Source organism: Tachypleus tridentatus, chromosome 13 (genome assembly GCF_004210375.1).
Source record: "Tachypleus tridentatus isolate NWPU-2018 chromosome 13, ASM421037v1, whole genome shotgun sequence".
Taxonomy (NCBI): domain Eukaryota; kingdom Metazoa; phylum Arthropoda; class Merostomata; order Xiphosura; family Limulidae; genus Tachypleus; species Tachypleus tridentatus.
In genome coordinates, this window is record NC_134837.1 from 136,186,845 (window position 1) to 136,208,947 (window position 22,103).

General features: G+C 32.6%; 1 protein-coding gene across 12 annotated transcripts in view; it reads left to right on the forward strand.

Annotated features, from left to right (window-relative positions):
• Nucleotides 1-22,103, forward strand: part of LOC143238686 (oxysterol-binding protein-related protein 3-like) — a 97,438-nt gene that overhangs the window by 54,369 nt on the left and 20,966 nt on the right. For all 12 annotated transcript variants that reach the window (XM_076479133.1, XM_076479124.1, XM_076479135.1 and 9 more), the window contains 6 exons: nt 2,132-2,271; nt 8,855-8,974; nt 9,990-10,103; nt 11,369-11,444; nt 18,268-18,443; nt 19,147-19,221. In XM_076479133.1, the coding sequence (XP_076335248.1) occupies nt 2,132-2,271; nt 8,855-8,974; nt 9,990-10,103; nt 11,369-11,444; nt 18,268-18,443; nt 19,147-19,221 (701 nt within the window). The remainder of the gene's footprint in view (nt 1-2,131; nt 2,272-8,854; nt 8,975-9,989; nt 10,104-11,368; nt 11,445-18,267; nt 18,444-19,146; nt 19,222-22,103) is intronic.

Consider the following 22,103-nt stretch of genomic DNA (forward strand, 5'->3'; position numbering starts at 1 on the left):
AAGCTTTAATATTAATATAAATAGTTACTATTTACCTCATTCTATTTTATATATAAAACTTATTGATAGAAAAGTATTGTTGAAATAATAAAGTGTTACCTGTAGTTGACAAAAGTTCTATTAAAGTTATAGATTGAAATAACAAAAAGATAGGATGAAAAAAATATTATTGGTGCTATCCTTTGTCCCAATTGATCCATAGTCATAGTTGTTCAATGAGAAGAGCTTCTTTGAAATTTCTGTTAGTGTATTTGGTGCCTTTGGTGAGGATTTATACAGAGAATGGTGGTTTCAAGTCAGGTTTTACTTGTTCATGATTAGTTAGAAAATGATCTGCAACTGAACTTATTTCATGTTTGTAAATAACATCAGTATGTTCTCTTGTCCTTGTGTTTGGTGTTCTTACTGTTTCTTTTGTGTAGTTATGATGGCAGGTGTTATGTGTGAGCTGATAAACAACATTAGAGACAAGATACCCATCTTTAAATTACAAAAACGTTTTTGTAAGACTGGGTTTTATTACATTGTAAGATAGTGTACTGATATTTTATAGCTGTTTTTTTTAGGGTTGGATCTGGCTGGTCTATAACTTGAATCAGCAGTTCAGGTTTTCTGATTATATTTACCCTCTGTGTAAATATGAAAGAAGTTCATTTGTAGAACATTTTGTAACTCATCATGGATAAGTAATAACTGACTTGAAACCACCATTATCCATACAAATCCTCATTGAAGGCAACAAGTACACTGATAGAAAGTTTTAAGTAGCTCTTCTGATTGTACAACTACAATGACAGATTAATTAGGGACAAAGGATGTTATCATTAGGGACAAAGGATGTTATCTGTAATTTGTGTAATTTTTTTGTTGTATCTTTTTATTATTTTAATCTTTAAGTATGAGGGGAATTTTGTTTGCTACAGGAAACCAATTATTATTTCAATGATACTTTTCTTTGAACAGTAAGTTAAACTGCTTTTTTATGTCTAATAGATGCTGTAGAAATGCATACTTTAGGTTCTATTATAATTTGTTGTTTAGACCATTTGAAGCTTTCTGCTGTCAGTTATGGTTTGTGTTTTAGTGGAAAACTTTTGAAAAAGCTTTCAAGTGAAATGTTGAGTGTCTACTTAAAGAAAAACAATGATTGGTGTTATAAGGTCATTTATTTCTAGCATTAAAATGTCTTCTATACATCAGTATGCAGTACAGAAGATAAAAAACAAAACTTATCTATGCATTCAAAAAAGGCTGCCACATCTTTAACTTTGACCAAGGGCAAAATGTGATTTTAATCATGAATAATGACCTTGAATTACAGCTATCATTTCTTGCAAATAGAAGATAAACTGCTAAGACAGTTATTTTTGTAAAATAAATGAATACCAAGTGAAAATTATTAAGTTAATTTATCTTGTTTCTGTGACTTTCAAATACTAGACAATTTTTACCAACCTACAAGACAGAAGACTTACATAGCCTAAAGACTCCTCAAAACATAGAAAATTTTCAACTTTACTCTCTAGAGTAATTATAGATTTTGAGGAAGAAAATAATTTAAATGATATATTTTGTCAGCTATATAAACTTGCAAAAGTTAAAAGAAAAAGCAAGCAGATAGTTGAATTGTTCAGTTCTTGACATCACCAACTTCAAAAGCACACTGTTTTCAAACTATTTGATTTAATTTAATGATGTAATTTAAATGGGCATAAGGATTGCAGATTCAGGGCTCACTTTTGTTCATTGTTAATTTGTATCTGAACAGGTGGAAATTTAATGATTTCCACTATCTCAATAGAATTTTCAATTGGGGAAAAAAATAAAAAAATGAAGGGTAGTAGTTTAAATTATTTTAAATTACTTCCTCCAAAACAAATAATAATAAAATTTACATCAAAAGAAAAGTTATAATCTCAAAATTTAAACTATAATTTTATTTTGTATGTAATATGAAGAGATGCCTAACAGTTTTTCAAAAAGTGTTGTAATTTTTACTTTGTTAGAAACCTGAGGGTTGTAATGGGTTTAATATGTGTTCAAATTTTAATTATTTTAATAGTTTTATATTTATTTTTTTCCAATGAACACACCAGTCTCATAGAAAGTAACTTAAGTATTTATGATACAGTTCATGATGGACTTCGAACTGTGAACAGAAGCCTACATACAGAGCGGGAAAGAATGAAGCAACTCCTAGAATCTGAAGGAATTCCTAGCTGTAGTAACAGTGGAACTCTGATTACAAACTTGAGAAATTCATTAGCTCAGGTGAGGTTAAGAATTAATTATTTAGCCTGTTCTCTATCATTAGCCTAATACTCCTTTTACTGTGATAATGAATAAAGAAATAGTATCTCAGAATGAAATGAATTAAGTTGAGGTTAATTGGTATATTTGTTTTTATAAATTATTGATATGCTCTATTTATTGTATCATCTCAATGTGCATGTAGTATATTAATGATATCAGAAATGATTATTGAAATAGTGAATTGGTATAAAATGCAAGTATTTTGTGTTACTGTCCTATGAAAATAAAGTAGAACAGAGTACAGTAGCATTCTGATGGGTTGCACTGGGATTGGCTGGCATCCAATCATTCAGATAATGCCATGTTATTACAATGTCTGTAAATGTACAGGCAGTCATACTATTCCCAGCAGTAGTGTAGTGTTTGCACTTATGGAAATGACAGGAATAATGCATGGCAAATGAGTATAAATCAGAGTTATATCCTTTGATAGATTGGGACAAAATTTAATGTTTCAATAGGAGCTGTATGGAAACAGTGAAGAGGGTATATGAAACTTGTACTATTAGCCCTACAAGTATTAAAGTATAAAGCCTAAACTTTTTAAAAGTGATGCTGAGTAATTCAAGTCTGCTCTTTTCCTGGTAGAGATGTGGCTTGGTGCGAATGTCACCTTCAAAATGGTACAAGTAGCGCAAAGTGGCCTCAATGGAATTGTAACTATTATAAAAAACACTGTTCATGAGAGAAAATCAAACCAAAGAGGTGGAATGAGCATCACACTTTGAATAATGGGGTGAACAAAGCTGGGGAATAGTGCTCTTTTGAAATGAATCCAAATTGTTTGGCAACAATCAACAATAGTATGTTCAATGGAAAAGAAAAGAAAAATTGTTGTCAGTGTATAACTTGAATATTGTAACATGCTGGATACAAGTACATATGCTAGCTGTATTGTGACTCTTTAATTACAGCTCTTGAATATTATTAAGGCTTTAAGACTCTCTCAACACAAACATTGTCCATGTGACAGATCATGCAACCACTTTTTACTTGTTTAAGGTATTTTTGGATTATATACTTTTAACTCTCAATATAGTTTGTATATCATTACAAAATATGGCAGTATTTCAGTTAATATTATAAGTCTTTCACTTACAGAGATTCATATTTTTTAGTGAAGTATTTTTAATAAAATGAAATAAAGATTTGTCCATGAATATATTGAGTATTTGTTTTGAATATAGGCATACAAAGTAATTTTTATGTTGAAATTAAAAATATCTTTCCTTGTATCAAAAATCTTAAACTTCCTTTGTGTAAACCCTAAGACCTCAGAAATACATTTCAAGCATTTTTTGTTAGTAAAACTTGATAATTTATCTGTTATTCCTTCTACCCTAACTCAAAACATGATCAGTCAGTTTGACTGACTTCCTAACCACCAAAAATGAAATTGAAATAAATCAAAACTACCCCTTTTTTTCTTTCTAGAATGATTTCATATTGTAACATGAAACCACATTTATTTTTCCTAAGTAGATTCAACTTCATAACAGTATACATCTATTTATAGTTGTATTATTTTATTTCCCTTTGAACTGTAACTAACTACTAATCCATGGTGACAAGAAAACCCACTCATAGAGAAAAATACATGTGTAAAAAGGGCTGGTAAGGGTAGAGAACACTCTGTAGAGGAGCGAACAATGTTTCAACCTTCTCCTGTTATCGTCAGATTCACAAAGAAAGAAAGAGGTAACTTACTGATAGGTGATCACACATTTGAAGACAGTTGTGTAATTGAGTGTAGGAATGCAGAGAGCATGCTTAGATGTTTGATTATATTTATTAATATAGGTATAATGGTGTTCCTTTGTATTGCTTTATTTTGGGCTTGAGTTGTATAAGTAAGGCTTCTTTAATTTTGCTTTTGTTTATGTTTGTTTTTTTATTTAGCATTTGGGTGTTTTCTATGGTTATATTGTGTTTATTTGATTTGCAGTGTTCAAAAACGTGTAAAGGTGACTTTTTATGTTCTTTGAATCTGGTTTCCATTTTTCTATTTGTTTCTCCAATATAGAAGTTTGGCAGTTATCACATTGTATTTTATAAATAATGTTGGTGTGGTGTTTGTCAGTGTAGTTTTTACATGGTATAGACCTCAGTTTTGTGCCTGGTTTTTGAATAAATTTGGTATTAGCTGGAATGTCATATTTTGTTATTAGTTTTTGCCAAATGTTGGTTATTTTTCTGTTGATGTCGGGAATATATGGTATGCAGCAGTATATGGTTTCATGATTTTTTTAAATTGTGGGGTATATTTACTTTTGTTACTTGATTTTGCTTTAGGTCTAGGTGTGTGCATATAATGTTTTCTACAGTTTGTGGAGGAAACTTATTGATGTTGATGAAGTATTGTTTTATTTTGTCTAATTTGATGATAATTTTATGTGGTGAGCATAGTTTTATGGCTGTGTTTATTAGGTTTCTTAGTATGTTGAGTTTTTGTTTTGTTTCATGTGCTGAGTCTTAAGGAATGTATAGTCCAGTATGGGTGATTTTTCGGTGGATTTCTGTTTTAAATTAATTATCGGTTCTCTTAATTTTGAGGTTAAGAAATGATATTTGATTGCTTTCTTCTTGTTCACATGAGAAGTTAATGTTGTGATGTATAGAGTTAATGTGATTGAAAAAAATTAAGTGTGTATTCTGTAGATGTGAATCTTGCAATCATGTCGTCTACATATTTGTACCAGTATAGTGGTGGATGTAATGCTGTGTTAATTGCATGTGTTTCAACTTGTGTCATAAAAATATTGGCTAGAACTGGTGATACTGGATTGCCCATGCTTAGGCCATTTGTTTGTATATAGTTCTGGTTGTTGAACATGAAGTTTGTTTTCATCATGGTGAATTCTATGAGGGTTGCTAATTAACAACCAAAGAAGGTCAAAACATTGTTCGCTCCTCTACATAGTTTTCTCTACTCATACCAGCCGTTTTTACATATATATGTAATTAACTACTGTCCTAGCCATTAGAAGTTGTAAATCACTTGGGACATATGCAGCTCATGTTATGCTGTTAAATTATGTTACCCACAAGCTACTACAGCTATTACAAACAACTCACATGTGTGTCTCATGAAATATTTTTATTATGTTATTACTATTGTTATTTATTTTACTTAATCTAATCTAAAAATATTCTTATTTCTACATTTTAGTTGCTTTTATAATTATAGATAAAAAAATGATAATGAAAAACAAGAAATAGAATATTAACCAATCTTCTTTTTTCTTGCTCTCGATTGTTGAAGAGAGTTAACCCTAATTTTTTATACTGCTTATAGTATTGCACTTAATAGCTTTTACTTAATTAAATAAGGCACCAAACAATATAAACTAATAACATGCAGAAAGTAGACAAATTAGCTAACCTCTCAAAATTTTTTTTGTTTTCTAAGTATCTGACAAGATTTGTTACAAATTCATCCACGCTAGTTATAAATGTTCTCACGGGAATGATGTTTGTATTCTGAGCAAAATTGACATTTAACTGTTTGGTGCATAATGTTATACAATACATTACTTGATAGACAAAAATCTTGAATTTCTATTGGTTATAGGCAATATATAATTAAACATGAAAGTGAACTGTTAACGAATTATGAGAGTGAGAATGCTAGAGGCAGGTGTGGCAGGGGGGGTCTGATTTTCTATTTGATAGCTCTGTAACCAAACAAAGTTAAAACTACTAAATGTGGTTTAACTGAGCAATGATTATTTTATAGAGCATAATTTGTGTTTGATTTCATATTTTTTTGAGGGATGGTGGATAAAATATGGATGATGATGTGCTAAGAAAAAATGTCATGTGTCACACTAGGGGAAATTCAGGATTATTTAAGACATTGTCTTTTAGAATTAAGAACTTAAAAATTATATCCTATTAAAATATGTATTATTAGCGGAGATTTAAGTTATACTTATTGGTATAACATAAAATGTAGTTTAGTAAACGTTTGCATGTAAGACACTAACACTTTGTGTCATGTGCAGTAAATGATACCCAAGGTGATAGGGTTAAGGAGTTGTACTGAAACTGAAAAATGACTTGGCTGAATTGTGGAAAGTAACACAATAACTGGAACAATATTTTGCAATGATAAACTTATGATAGAAGGTATACTGTTCTGTTTAACCTTTTTAATACAGGTGGGTGGATTCCACACAGCTTGTATTCCTGAAAGTAACCATAAAGCATTTATTCTATAATTTGTTAAAATGTTCACTTGTATTTCTGAAAGTTTACAGATTATTGGCAAACATTACAAGGCATTTGTATCCAAAGTATCAGATCTTTTTACTTAAGTTTTAAATTTTTTTAAATTAATGATTTACTCATGCATTTTTTATTTTTGAATGTTAACTATCCAACATGCAAAGTAATTTTGATTTTAAGTTTAAAAGTACATTTATGCATCAGAAAACTGTCAAATTTCATATATGAAATCTCTGTAACTCCCTAATATCCTATAGGTAATTATCAATTATTTTTTAGAAAAAATGCATTATATTTATTTACTGTTTTTCACTGTGGTATCTCTATATGGATTAAGTTGATTCTTCTGACCTTGTAACTACCATGAAAAAATTAGGAAATAGATACAAATTACACTTTTTTGTTCTGGAATTACTACAAATTTTAACACAACTACAAATGTTTAGTCTAATTAGTTAGTGTTAATCTCATAACATTTATAAAATTGTATTATTTTTATTTTATTGACTTTTCAGTACTTTGTGACTAACATTCAAAAGTTGAATGGCAAAGTTCACATGCACTCACATTATTGAATACAGTAATACAAAAATGGCCTTTACAAACTGACCTGTCTTTCTGTGTTTCAGTGGACCAGTCTTTTGTAAAGTACAGTTACATTTCAGTTATAATACATTATATATGTATATATGTTATTACTATTTACAAATAAGTTCTTTGAGTTTCTCTTACTTTTCTTAAAACAGAACAGTAAATAGATGTATAGAAAACAGTTATCTTTTCTAGTTATGAACATTGCACTCATTTCCTAATTTGCTATAATTTGCAATGCATTATGAAATTTTGCACATGGTAAATGTAAAATAAAATAATTTGTTTAAGTTTTATATAGGAATTTTGAAATAATGTACTGTACTAGTGACAAATTGACCACTTAGTTGCAGTTACTCATTGTTTGTCACTCTTTCCTCCATGTGTATCACTTCTGTGTCACCATCTCTATTTCAAGTACTGTATGTATAGAATTTACCATGTTTGGTAACAAATTGTCTTATCATTTTGTTACAATTTCATTGCATTACCTTACTGAAAAGCACTTTTTTTGTGGATTACAAGAAGGATTTTTTGTGCATTGGTGGATTTGTGGAAATGAAAATATATCTTAAGTTATAGTGCTGTTATGTAGTTTAAAGCTAGTTCTTTATGCCTTCCTCCAACAAATGATGCATTGTTTCTGTTGCTTATAAATATTATCACATGTATTGTTTTTTAAATTATATAGAGTTACAAAAGTTTCAGATCATCTTGTAAAGTTTGAGTTTTGGTGAGAACATGTTTTAGTTTTCTAAAGCAGGTCTTTATTCAAACTGGTGAGAAAAGCTTCTTAAGCCTTGCAAGATCAAGCATATTCCTTCCCATAAAATGTGTTTTGAGGAAACATTGACATTCAGTACATATATGTAGCTGATTGATATTTGTGAATTTATCAATTTATTCAGGAAGAAAAACGTTATGTGGAAGTTCCGTTTGGTGAACCTAGTTAAGTTTTGTATCTTTTGTATCTTTACTTGATGAAACAATTACTTGATAAGGGAGTTTCATTTCTTTTGTATTTTTACTTGAGGAAACAATTCTTTGATAAAGGAGTTATGGTTCTTGTTCATTTTTACTTGAGGAAACAATTCTTTGATAAAGGAGTTATGGTTCTTGTTCATTTTTACTTGAGGAAACAATTCTTTGATAGAGGAGTTTCAGTTCTTCTGTATTTCTACTTGATAAAAGAATTCCTTGATAAAGGAGTTTTGGTTCTTCTGTATTTTTACTTGACAAACTAATTCTTGAATAAAGGAGTTTCAGTTCTTCTATAAAATAATTTTGAAAACAAGAAGTTTCGATTTGTCTGTATTTCTTAATCAGTAAAAAAAATCAGTTATGTATTCCTCACTCAATGAAACATTTCCATGATTTGTGTACAGTCTTCAGACAGCAAAACATTTGTGCATTTTTTATCAGAATTTAAGAGTTGTAAAGTGTGCAGAATGACCATATTCTTTTTTTTTTTTCATTTAATGGTATTCATTATTCATTGTAATTTAAACTATATGTTCAGTAATTTGAACTTAGCTTTCTGCAACATTCTTTCAAATGATTGTTAAAATGGACCACATTAGTAGATGTGCTACAAATTGAACTGTTCAAGGCAACCTTTTTTGTACCAAACCTCACCATTTATAACGAATTAAGAGAGGCATTTTAGCAGGACATAGAACCACTTATGTAAACTGTCAGTTATTTTAAATTACACCTGCACTAGGCTGTACAGCAGAATACAGAACTCCGTTCAAGACTACAACGTATACAAGTAGAAGCTGATGTGACAGCTCTTCCACTTCTCATTGGAAGTCCTGTGGTTGATTTTAGTGAAGAACCAACTGTAAGTTTTCTATCATAAATTAAAGCTTTAACTTTGTTAGGGTTTAGTTTTTTTTTGTGTGTAGTGTTAAAACCAAATCATACCCATGTATTGAGGTTAGACAACTTAGCTTTCCACAGTGTTTTTACATCCATGTTTTGTAATAGTAAATTGTGGAGTCACTGGTAGTTTTGAAACTTTTCATCATTATAGGTAATTTTTATTTTCTTAAGGATATTGCATCTTAAATTTTCAAAGTTAAAGTGTTTAATAATCTGTGTAAAATGTTCTACTTTTTGTGTCTTACTTGTTAAGTTAGATTCCATTTGTCCCATTTACAAATCTAGCATTAAAGAAGTGGGATAGTGTGTAATTACTATATTTATTTTAATTTTATTTGTTATATACTATTGAGAAGAGTTTCTTCATTGTTACCTTAGTAAGTATATAGATTTAAAACTAACCTAAATTTCTTAACCTTGGAATTCATTACTAACATTATGACCAAAAATACTGATAACAAAGAAGGGACACAACTAACAAATCAGTGCATTGCATTCATCAGTAATATTTGTTTTATGACACTGCAGACCCCTATTATTCATGATGTTAGTAAAACACGTAGGTTCAAGAAATAAATTTTATGTGAAGATATGATACCCTTTAAAGTAAGTGTTGTGAAAAGGTGAACCTTTCTTTGCTAGGTGTTTATGCCTAGTTAGACAAGTATATTACTAGTGTAACTTTTGTTTTCATTTTGTAGGTAGCTTGTTTCTCCATAAGCTATTGATAATTACAAGATTATTCAAAAATAATTTCCCATTCTCTTTCTTTTCTTTATAAAGAAAACATTTAATAAGTAAAATACTAAATATTTGAATACTTATTATTAAATAACTATTGGAAAATGTTATATCGTGGCCAAAACATGCTTATCAAAAGAAATAAACACATTTAATTTATTGAACAAACTTGAAAGGAGTGCTGGGAAACTACTATGTTTTTGTTTGACAGACCATGATTTCTATTTCCATAGCTTGTTCAACAACCAATCCATCAGTCCTCTTCATATGAGAATTTTTCTGTTTTGTCAACTTCAGAATATTTTGATGCTTCTGAGAAGCTCTCTATCTGCACTACATCTTCTGAGGTGAGCATTTAGTATCTTTTTCTAAACATAATGAGTTAATAATTTAAAAACAAAGTACCAAAAAACCCTCATTCAACTGAACTTTGAACTTGATAGTTATGTTTGAGACAAACTAGTGAGCCAGTTTGAATGTTACCAGTGGAAAGTCATGTGTTACTGACAAAAGTAGCATTACAAACAGAGATTGGCTTTTATTATATAGATTTACATTTGGGTGCAGATTAATTATTTTGATCTAGCAATACCCATTTCCAGATGATATTTATCTATTTATATTCAGAATAATACAGTAGTTTTAGAAAAATCTTGTTAGTAAAGGTTCTAGGACAGTTTGCTACTGGTCAAATTGTTATCAGTGTTTTGCTCACTAGGGTATTTTGCTACATGTTTCAGCTATGTGTGAAAGACTTATTACGGCTTGACAACCATTTGAGGAAATGACATTACATGTGAAGTGATATCATGGGGCTACAACCTTTCCAACCCTCAGTCACACAGCTGCTGCCTTCACAAGTAATCAATATTGCAAGCTTCACTGTGGCCTGAACTTTTTACAGTATGATAGCAGGGAGGGTGATACCAAATAAATTTTAATATTTACAACATACACGGGTCTTGATGACATTAAAGAGGCAAAAAAAAAGTATAGAGTGTTTAGGTCTTTCATCGTTTGAAATGAAATGTTTTACAACATAAGAGCCCTTTTTTATTTTGAAGGAGTGTTTCTCTAATAAACAATTATTGAAGAAATACTTTCTAATATTTTACTGACTGGAGTGTTTGTCTAATGATCTAATACTGATTAAATATTTATATTTTATGGTCTTAAATAAGATATGTAAGGGAGATTATGACATAAAATTATCGGGTAGTGAAATAGTTTAGTAATGAGAAAAAAAAAACAGTAGCAAAATTTTTGACATTGAAATGTGGCACAACAGTAGATCTTGGGATTTACAATGCTAGAATTTGGGTTTTGATACCTGTGGTGGGCAGAGCACAAATAGCCCATTGTGTTGCTTTGTGCTTAAATTCAAACAAACAAGCTGGCCACAGTATGTAAAATGTACATAATAAGTAATGTAAATATTCCCAATCACAAATTGTGAAAAAAACTTTCTGATTTTAATGTCCCTGCAACTATATCAAAATTTTTTTTCTTACACATGTAATGGAATTTTTTTTTTAATTATAGTGGTTTAAATGCAATTTATTTTGGCATTTATATTATATTTAGAAATTACTGTTAAACTGTGTGCTTACAGGAATCATTGTCTGATGAAGAAAGTTTCTGTAGTGAAGTATCTGATGAAGGAACTGAATACACTCCTGTTCCCAGTGGTAAGTTTCAACAAAATACCCTCATGTTTTCAACAGTAAGTTCCAACTAAATACTCTTATGTTTCCAGTGGTTAGGTCCAACTAAATACCATAATATTTCCAGTAGTAAGTTCCAACTAAATACCTTCTTCTTTCAAAACATACTTGCCTCCACTTCCATTTAAAAGATTAACACTCAACCACCAGCATTTCTACTATTTCTACTAAATATTAGTATGTTTTCCTCACTTACTTCAGCCTTTTATATCTCACTCAATTTCCATTGGTAACAGTTGTCTTGTGATATCTTCCACCTATGTCAATGTGCCTTCTATCCTGGTACTCTGTATAAGCTCCTCATTCAGATAATTTTATCACTTTTTCTCAAAGTGATGTTAATGGAATTTCCAGAATTAAAATTGTTTGGAGATATTTTGCAAGTTATTGTGTTACTCGGATGTTTTCATTCTGATTGGCAAGCCAATTATGGCATGAATTCCCAGATTATTATATAATACATCTAGCATCACACAACAATTGAGAGAAGGGGTTCACTCTTGATTGAGATTGTCAATGATATTATTTTATAGTGAGATGTAGACATCTGAGGTGGCAACTGAAAGTGATTCTTGACATTTAGTCTGTTGGATCTCACAACCCTCCATAGGAGTCCAGGGCTTAATTCCTTAGGGTGGACATAGCAGATGGCCCAGAGTTGTTTTATTTACTCTAAGAAGACATTTTACTCTACAAAATTTTGTATCAATCAGTGATAATCACCATGGTTTTTTAATGAAAAACAAGGAGGCCACTTTGGGATAAGATGCTTTTGATTTGCTTTTATTCTATTGGTTCTTTTTGTTTTTTTCTGGTTTATTTTGAACCTGCAACTCTGCAACTTACTTGGTAGCTGAAAGGGCTAGGAAAAATTTTAGTTTTCTTTTCTCTCCATACATAGATATTTTGGATTATGCTAGAATGTTTGCTTCTTAGTTATGTGAAACAGCAGTTAGACCTTATCCAACCTGTTGTTGGAATGTATTTATTTCACCTTCCACCACCAATGGAGGTATATTTTATGTGTCTCAAATGATACATCTGTGTTACAAATTTCAGGCTTTTAAGGCAAAGTTTGTAATTCACCTATATAGGTCTGTGTCCCATAATGGGACAGAGTACGTCCATGGACTTACAACTTGATTTCAGTATTTTGTTTTCTTTCTCTTTACTTTGTCAGAAGACCTTCAGGATCACCAGCTTCATAGAGAATGAGCTGGATTCATTGTTATCATGCATATTGTTTCAAATTTTGTCTTCTGTATTTCTCTTGGTTATTGTTGGAGTCTTGAATTTCATCAGCTTCTATGGAAGGGCCACTTCTTCCCCTGTTCGTAATTACTGACCTCTGACATCAGTTTTTCTGTACATTGGTACTCAAACTAGATTCTGTCTATATCCATATATAAGGTGTCCATTGCTCAGTTAGATCTCCAACAGCATTGATAATTATAGTATATACTTTAAGGGGCTGTGGAGGCTCGGTTTCAAGAATTTCTGTATGTGTAGTAATCTTAACCATGGGTCTAGAAGCTCTGCAGGTTTTTAGGTCACAATTGGGTATTCAATTCACATTTTCTCCACTATTACCTACCCAACATGTAGAGTTTCTGTTTCCTGCAGTTCATCATGATGTGGACCTTAGTTCTTGGGTTATCCAAGTCTGGTTTGTCTAGGGCTAGTTCTTTAGAGTTTTTATTCCTCTTAGTTGTTGGACCTATGAAGATAGGAGATTGATGTCTAGTCATTCATCTTTCTTATCTATATCCATGCCTGGATTCTCCATGATTCACAAGTTACTCATTCCTAAGCCTGATTTTTTATTTTTATTGGGATTCTAGATGTTCATCTTGGTTGTAATGTGTTCCCACCTACACTTTATCTTAGCACTAGATTTCCATCACTGTCAGCATTTGTGATGCACAAGGGTGAGGTATAGCAGTTCTGCAGACTTAAAAGTGGGTTCTGTTGTATTATACAAGTTTTCTCATCCTTTTCATTCCATTGTGCTATGCACACCCCATTTCATGGATGACTGGTTATTGCTACCAACATCTTGTCAGTTGTTAGATTTTCACATTCTGATTCTACTTTCATCAGATACAACTCGGTCAGGATTAGCTGTCTCTCATCCTGCTCAATGCTATAGAACAGGATGTCACGCTGATACTCAACTCTCCCTCTCCCACTGCATGGATGGTTTTATTTTCTTCTGAGAATGTGGAGATCATTTGAATCTTTGTACCTTTGGGACAAGAATGCAAGCAATCCTTTTATTGGTCTTTAAATGACCACAAATTGTACACATCTATTTCTTGGTTTCCCCAGTTTCCTTTGTCAGGATCATTCTTTGATCTTGAGAGGTTAAGTTGGGACACTACTATGGTTTGGGTTCCTTTGCTGTCACCTCATTCAGAGTCCTTTATTCTTCATGAATACCTTGCTTCAAGGATAGATATACATATATACCAACAGTCAGGAAGCCAGAGTCTGTGCACATATGGCAAGGACACTGTTTTCATCCTTCTTTTTCTTCAATAGACAAGGCCTCATGGTGTGGGCTTCTTATCCCTGTCATCACAGGTATATTTTACATAAGGTTTTAGTGTCTTATATTCAACATTTTATCAAACTACTTTTTCTTTTTGTTATATCTATTAGAATATCATAAAATCTTAGCTAATAATCCATATTTCATTAGTTTATAAGTTTTAAGTTCTTAATTTTACAAGGCAATATTTAAAAAAAAATCCTGAATTCTCCTAATGTGACACACATGATATAATTTCCCTTAGCATGTCACCTTTCCTATTTTATCTGTCACCTCTCTAAGAAGTATGAAATTAAACATAAATTACTTTCTGTAAAATCAACATTGTTCAGACAAACCCCATTTATTATAGTCTTCAATGTTTGGTTACAGAGCCATTGAATAGGAAATTAGACCCTCCTGCCATACCTACCTGTCACACCCTCGTTTTTATAACTCATTAATATAACTTATTTAGTTATATATTACTTATATATAACCAATATAAAGCCAAGGTTTTCACCTATCAAATGGCATATTGTATAATGTTATGTTCTGCACAGTTAAGTGTCAGTTTTACTCAGTGTATCAACATTATTCCTGTAGGAAAGTTAATGACTAGCTTGGATGAACATGTAATAATTCTTGTCACGTAGTTAGAAAGCCAGAAAAATTTTTATAGGTAAAGGAATTTGTCTACTTTTGTATATTATTAGTCTATTTTGTTTGGTACATTACTTAATGAAATAAAAACTACTAAATACAATACTATGATTAGTATAAAAAATAGGATTAACTTTAGATAGTGCAACATAAGCTGCATGTGTCCCAAGTGATTTAAAATTTATAATGGTGTGGATAGTAGTTAGACACAGTTCAAAGGACAATAAAAAGGGCAATAAACCAAAAAAAGTAATTATAAATAGATATATACTGTTATAAATTCAGAGCTACTTAGGATAAACAAAGGTAGTTTCATGTTATAAGTTTTAAGTCATTCTAAAAAAAGATAAAAAGATAATTTAGATTTATTTTGATTTTCTCTTTTTTCAGTTGTTATGAGGTCAGCAAATTGATAGATTTCATTTTAAGATACAGTAGAGAAAATAACATATAATCTATAAAGTTTTATTGAAAAAATTTTGAAATGCATTTAGGAAGTGTTAGGGATCACACAAAGGGAATTTTGTTTTTCTTTTTTCAGATGAGATAAAATATTTTTAATTTTAATATGAAAATTACTTTGTACATAGACTATTCAAAACAGATAAATCATCAGGCCTCACTCTTGACTTTTCTGTGATGGTAACTTATGTTTTTCATCAAGGATGCATATAGTCTGGGGCTTTTTATTTTTGAATTTTGGACCTCCTTTCTCAGGACACTTGTCTTATCATCCTTCTAGATTGCCATGTAGTATGGGTGATATCTATGGTTTAAAGCCCATTGTCTCAATTTAAACAGATTTTATGAATGGAATAGATGCTGCATCTCAAGGTTCAGTTGGATTGCCTCTGATTTTGCAACTTGAATTGTTACTTTGGCTTCTTGGATCACCCAGCACTGGCAACTTGGTCTTCAGTACCTCATCTTTGGGCACTGGGAATAGATACTTTCAATCTGGACAGGATGGGGATTATCATTCTCAACCTTTTTTCTATTTCTTATTTTATCCAGGGTACAAAATATTATTTGTTCCAATTCATTGTCAGATCCTGTTAATTGCTCCAAATTGGTGGTTGCATGCATGTTTCTGCTTCTGCAATCCTTTCTGGTTTGTCCAACTCTTCCATTTCTTTTTAGGTTATCTCTGTGGAAGTAGTCATGATACACTTGGTTATCCAGAAACTCAAGCTACTAGCATAGAGTTTATGCTGTGTTTCCCATGGCATTGGGGTTTAATTTCTAAATTAGAGATATATCTTTCTCAGTTTCTGCTTAGTTCAAAAAGCATTTTTCTCCATGGTAATGACATGCATATTGGCAGTATTGCATTGTGAAGAAGTTTAACTCTTTTCAGTCAGTAGTGTCATTCATACATCTTCCACAATTTCCATTGTGTATGGCAGTCTGATCAGGTACTGTTCATGTATCACAATTATGTATGTTTTGAGTCCCCAGCACTCTTCAGGTTCCTCATATCATTTCGGGTAATGGGTCCGAAATGATCTTTTCAGTTACATAAAAAGGTAGATTAAGGGTACTTGTTATTTTTTTATACCTGCTTGAGATCTGATTTTTATATGCAGTGTATCCCTTTTACCTGCATGTTTAATTTTCATGGCTGCTGAATTACAGACAAAGTTGGTTGGAGTGATTTGAAATGTGTGTCCACAGACCACTTTTTCGGTCTCTCTGCATCCTCAGATCATTTCTTTGTACCCAACATTCTTTCAGATTTGAAATGGGCTTAGTTCTTTTTCCTGATTCGTCTACTTGCTCTTTTTCTATGTGTCAAATCAAATTTTGACTTTCATCATTTTGAGATACTAGATAACACTTTATTTGAGGCTTTTATTGAAGGTGAAGTATTTTCTGTGAGCTGCACCTAATCAGATTTTTTGTTTTCTATGTCATTAGCAGCTTGGTTAAATTGCCCACTGGATGTCATTGTGCAGATCAGTATATGGACCTCCCCCAGTACCCTTATTTCTCATTATTTGCTTGAACTGGCAGTCTTTTTGTTTAATGATTTTTGCCAACCCATTGTAGCTATCTTAATTATTTTTTCTAGATTATCCAGAGGGGTGATTATTTTTTATTTCTACCTATCAGGATCCCAAACTCATTTTTATAGAATCCCACTCTCTGGTAAGTGCTGCCCAAACAGGTGTGCTTTTATTAATCCAATTCTGCACTAGCAACCACTATTTCATTATAATTACTACCAGTTGCAACAGGCTTTGTAGAAGTGAGGTGTTCCATAAGACCACCTAGGAGCTCACCAGATGGTGTTACCATACTGTGCTAGACTACCACTCATGGTCTGTCATGAGTAAAGATAAAGGGGATCCTGCCTGTGCTTGTCGATTTTTGGATTGAATAAATTGGGGTCAGTTTGCTTTTTAAAAAGTTTGGAACTTGGTTCACCTATTACACTGTTTCTCAGGGCTCTCCAGATTCTACCAGTGAAGCTAGGGAGTCCTTACTACACTGGAGGTGGTAGACAGAGGTTATTATTCCAGAGTGTTAGAGTGAATTCCTCCACTCTTATAGAAGAGGGCAAGGTTGGGTCCCTTCAACCCATATTTCTGGATGTTTTTCCCAAATTTCAATGGGAGTGGCATTAGCCTGTGTGAGAGTCTACCTGTAAAACCAATTCAGATTTGAAGCTCGGCTGTCTGGTTGAGATGTTTTAACTAAATACTCATATTTCCAATGGTATGTTCCAACTAAATACCCTCGTATTTCCAGTGGTAAGTTCTAACTAAATACCCTCGTATTTCCAGTGGTAAGTTCTAACTAAATACCCTCGTATTTCCAGTGGTAAGTTCTAACTAAATACCCTCGTATTTCCAGTGGTAAGTTCTAACTAAATACATTCATGTTTCCAGGAGTAAGTTCCAACTAAATACTATACTGTTTCTAGTGGTAATTTCCAACTAAATACCTTTATATTTGTAGTGGTAAATTCCAAATAAACACACTCCTGTATCCAGTGGTATTAGAATCCCAAATGTACTAGATGTACCTTCAGTGGGATGAAGTGAAGAGGTGTTAAAAATATATAATAGTTAAGAATATAGTCATTTGGTTTTATATGTGAAATATGGTTATAAAAGTTTTGCTTACTTGTGTGTCAATCATTTTGAATGCATCTAATGAACATTAACATTGTTTAAGTATTTCTTATTTGCATTCAGTGTAAAATAACATCTCTACTGTGTTGTTCGAGTTCAGCTTTCTTAGAGTGACCTATAGTAGCAAATATACTCTTGTGATGAGCAGAATATAATATACTTAATGTAGAACAGATTTTGTACAATTGGTTACCAGGGTGTAACACTCAGAGGAATAATGTACTTACTACATGATTTTTGTTAACCAAGGCCATATATTTGGAATACTGGTCAACTTACTATACATCCTGTGGTTACCAGGTACTTGCAGATGGAGAAATAATGTCTTTTACTACATAACCACTGGTTATTGGGGATGAACAGTCGGAGGAATAATGTATTTACTGCATAGCTTCTGGTTACCAGTGATTAGAAGTGATAATGTATAGTTTTGTTTAATTTGTTACTGTCATTTCAGTTACAGAAACTCCAGGATCCCAACCATGTGATACTGGGAGACGTTCTAAGTTGCCAGCTCCAAAACCTGACACAGGTGACATAAGTTTGTGGAATTTGTTATGCAAGAACATAGGGAAAGATCTGTCTAAAGTCAGCATGCCAGTTACACTGAATGAACCACTCAACATCCTTCAGGTGAGAGGGATGATGTTTACATCGGGTTTTATTTATTGCTTTATTGATAAATTTTAGAAGTGTTTGGGGTGTGGTTTTTCAGGAGGGAAATTTTAATTTTGCATTCCTAATTAATATCACTCATTGCTAATTGATTTTTACATTTGTATAGTTTTTGTGTTAAAGTTGTGAGATAAAAGTGTTGTGTGTAATTAGGGATTCAATAACACATAATTCTGTAAACATTACTTACTAAAAGGTTTTGCAAACTGATCAGATTGTAGTTTTTATTAGTAGCACAAACATGGGATTGTATTATTATATAAGCATGTACATACAATATTATAGCTAAGACTTAATTCTTTAAACCTGTAATTTTTTGGGCATTTTACTAGAATTTCATGATTTGCCAATAATTACCACTGTATCTTATCAGATATTCAATTTTCTTAATTGTGTAGATAATAATATGGTTTGAATTACTTTTCAGCCAGAGAAATATAAATGTTATTTAATACTGTTACTGTCCTATGGGTAAATTAGAATTTTTGGCTAGATGCTGGCAGTGTCCTCTGTGGACAGTAATGTATGCTGAACAAAGGAGCTCTCAGTCTTACTTATTCCTTTAAACTGATTAAAATCAGTAAATTTTTGGTTTGATTTGGAAATATAAAATGAAATGACCTAATTTTTGATATTCTTTTTTATTTTATTTTCACTGCAGAGAATGTGTGAAGAACTTGAGTATAATGAGCTCTTAGAAAAAGCAGATGAAACAGAGGATGCTTTTGAACGCATGGTAAGTTAAGTCAAGATCTGTTTTGTTCCATTCCTTGTCTGTAGGTCTTTGTGATTCCACTTGTAATTGTTTTATACCATGTGGTAGTTCTTACAGTGAAACTGAACTACTATTAACTGTTTTAAAATACTAAGTGATATAGTGAGTTACATCTAAAGAAACAATGTTGTTTAATGATAGAATTATTTTACTGTTCAATGTAGAGTCCATTACCAACAATCAGGAAGATTTTTTCATGTCAGTTACATGTTTTTCAAAGTTTTTAATACAGTTCAATTCTGGATTGTTTACTTATTCTTATGATGGTGAATTACATACTTTAAGTATTTTTATGTGTAGATTTTACGTTTTTAAAACTAACTCCAATTTGGAAGCTTTCAAACTCCCACCTAGAAATTCTAAATGAAATGAAACTTTGTCAAATGTTTTTATTATTATTCATAGTTTCTAGCTGTTTAAAATGAAGAAGGAAAGTATCAAAATATGTATTATTTTAGTCTGTTGTTTGATTTCTATTTTCTTATATATACTCTTCAAAACAAGAAACGCAAAAGGGATATTTTTGTTATTTTAAAGAGAAATATATGTAAAAACGTTACAAGCTCAGAGTATATGATGTTACACGTGTTAAGGCACTGATTGTCAGACCACAATGACAATAAAAGTTGTGCACTTTGAAAACGGAGGAAAACATCGGATTTTTTGCCAAAACGTATGCATGTCCAATAAATTTGTTTGAGAAATCTGCATGTTCTGCAAGTGCAACATGTGCAAAATCCCTATAAAAGTGATGGGTTCTCGGTTTCCATAGCTCAGTGTTAAGCCACGGACAAGCAATACAGTTACGCCAAGACTGACTGAAGCATAACGCAACAACGCCATTGGTCGCTTGGAAGCAGGCGAATCTCGATCAGACGTTGCCAGAGCTGTGAATGTCCACCCAAGCACCATCACAAGGCTATGAAATCGTCACCAACAACATGGATCAACTCGTGATTGTCCACGATCTGGCAGACCTCGTGTGACCACGCCCGCACAAGATCGCTACATCCGGTTACGTCACCTTCGGGATAGGACCACCACTGCGCCATTGGTCGCTTGGAAGCAGGCGAATCTCGATCAGATGTTACCAGAGCTGTGAATGTCCACCCAAGCACCATCACAAGGTTATGAAATCGTCACCAACAACATGGATCAACTTGTGATTGTCCACGATCTGGCAGACTTCGTGTGACCACGCCCGCACAAGATCGCTACATCCGGTTACATCACCTTTGGGATAGGACCACCACTGCGACATCTACAGCCTCAACCATACCAAGTCTGCGTAGGATTTCCGACCAGACCATACGCAACCGTCTACGAGATGCAGTTCTCAACGTCAACGTCCAGTTAGAGGCGTCATCCTCACCCAACAACATTGTCAAGCACGGCTGCAGTGGACTTGGGCACATTGGGTATGGGCTCATCGACGATGGAGGCATGTTTGGTTCAGCGATGAATCACGTTTTACGCTTCGTAGGCAGGATGGAAGGACCCGTGTTTACCGTCACCAAGGGGAATGTTTTGCAGCAAACTGTGTGCAGGATGTTGACAGATATGGTGGTGGTAGCATCATGATGTGGGCTGCCATCGCCTACAATGCCAGAACAGACCTTTTGCACATTCAAGGGAATCTTATGGCTCAACGATACGTCGACAAGATTCTTAGGCCCCATGTGCAACCCATCATGGTGAACGTCAATGATGTTTTTCAACATGACAATGCCTGTCCTCACACAGTCCGACTCACCACTGTCTTCTTGAGACACCACAACATAAAAGTTCTTCCCTGGCCCTCCAGATCACCAGATTTAAACCCCATCGAACATCTTTGGGACAAGTTGGACCGATGTTTGTGACGGAGACAACCTCAACCGCAGACTCTACCTCAGCTTGCAGCAGCTTTGCAGGCTGAGTGGACAGCCATTCCACAGGATGTGATTCGTCATCTCATCGCTTCCATGGGCAGGAGATGCCAAGCAGTTATTGATGCTCACAGGGGGCATACTCGTTATTGACGTTGAGTGAGGTTAAACTTCACTTAGTGAGCGTGGACTCCGCCTTTGCAGACTTTGGATGTTCAACAATGAATGTGCAAAGTTTCACACATGTCATACAGAAATACCTGTAATAAACTTTTTAACAATTTGTCTCATATTTTGCCTTTTGTGTTTCTTTTTTTGAAGAGTATATTTAATTTTTATGTTTTTTGCACATTAGCAATTACTTTTAAAATCAGCAAAAAGTGTAAAGCCATTTGGTTGAAAAAATGTCGCTTGTTAAATGTATATGTTAGTTTGAAATTACTCTTCCAGTTTAGTGTGAAAGATGCACAAATTATTTTTAGGTATTGTTTTGTGACAGAACCGAAAGTGATAGTAAGAACTATTAATTCTTATGTAGGAGTGACTTGCAAAACATTTTCGATCAAATTAGTAGCTTTATTGCAACAGTACCTCTTTAAACACAGGATTTCTGTAATAATATAAAATAGTATTAATTGCAGATACCAAAATCTACAGTTGGCTTGTCTTAGTCAATAATTAAACCTTAATGAGATAAATTAATAGTGTAACTTTACATTTTTTCTTCAATTTAGTTAGGGTTAAACTTTACCATACTTAATACTATCAGTAAACTTATAATGTTATTCTATTACCTAATGCTATCTTTGATAAGTTTTAATATTTTGTTGTACCAAATGTCTGCCATACACATTTTAATCCACCTTTTGTTTATGTTCATTGAAATGAAGTGCTGATGTGTGCAGATTTAGATAGTAAGTTGAAAGTGTGTTTTGAGGACAGATAATAACTGAACATTACAATAAGAAATGTATT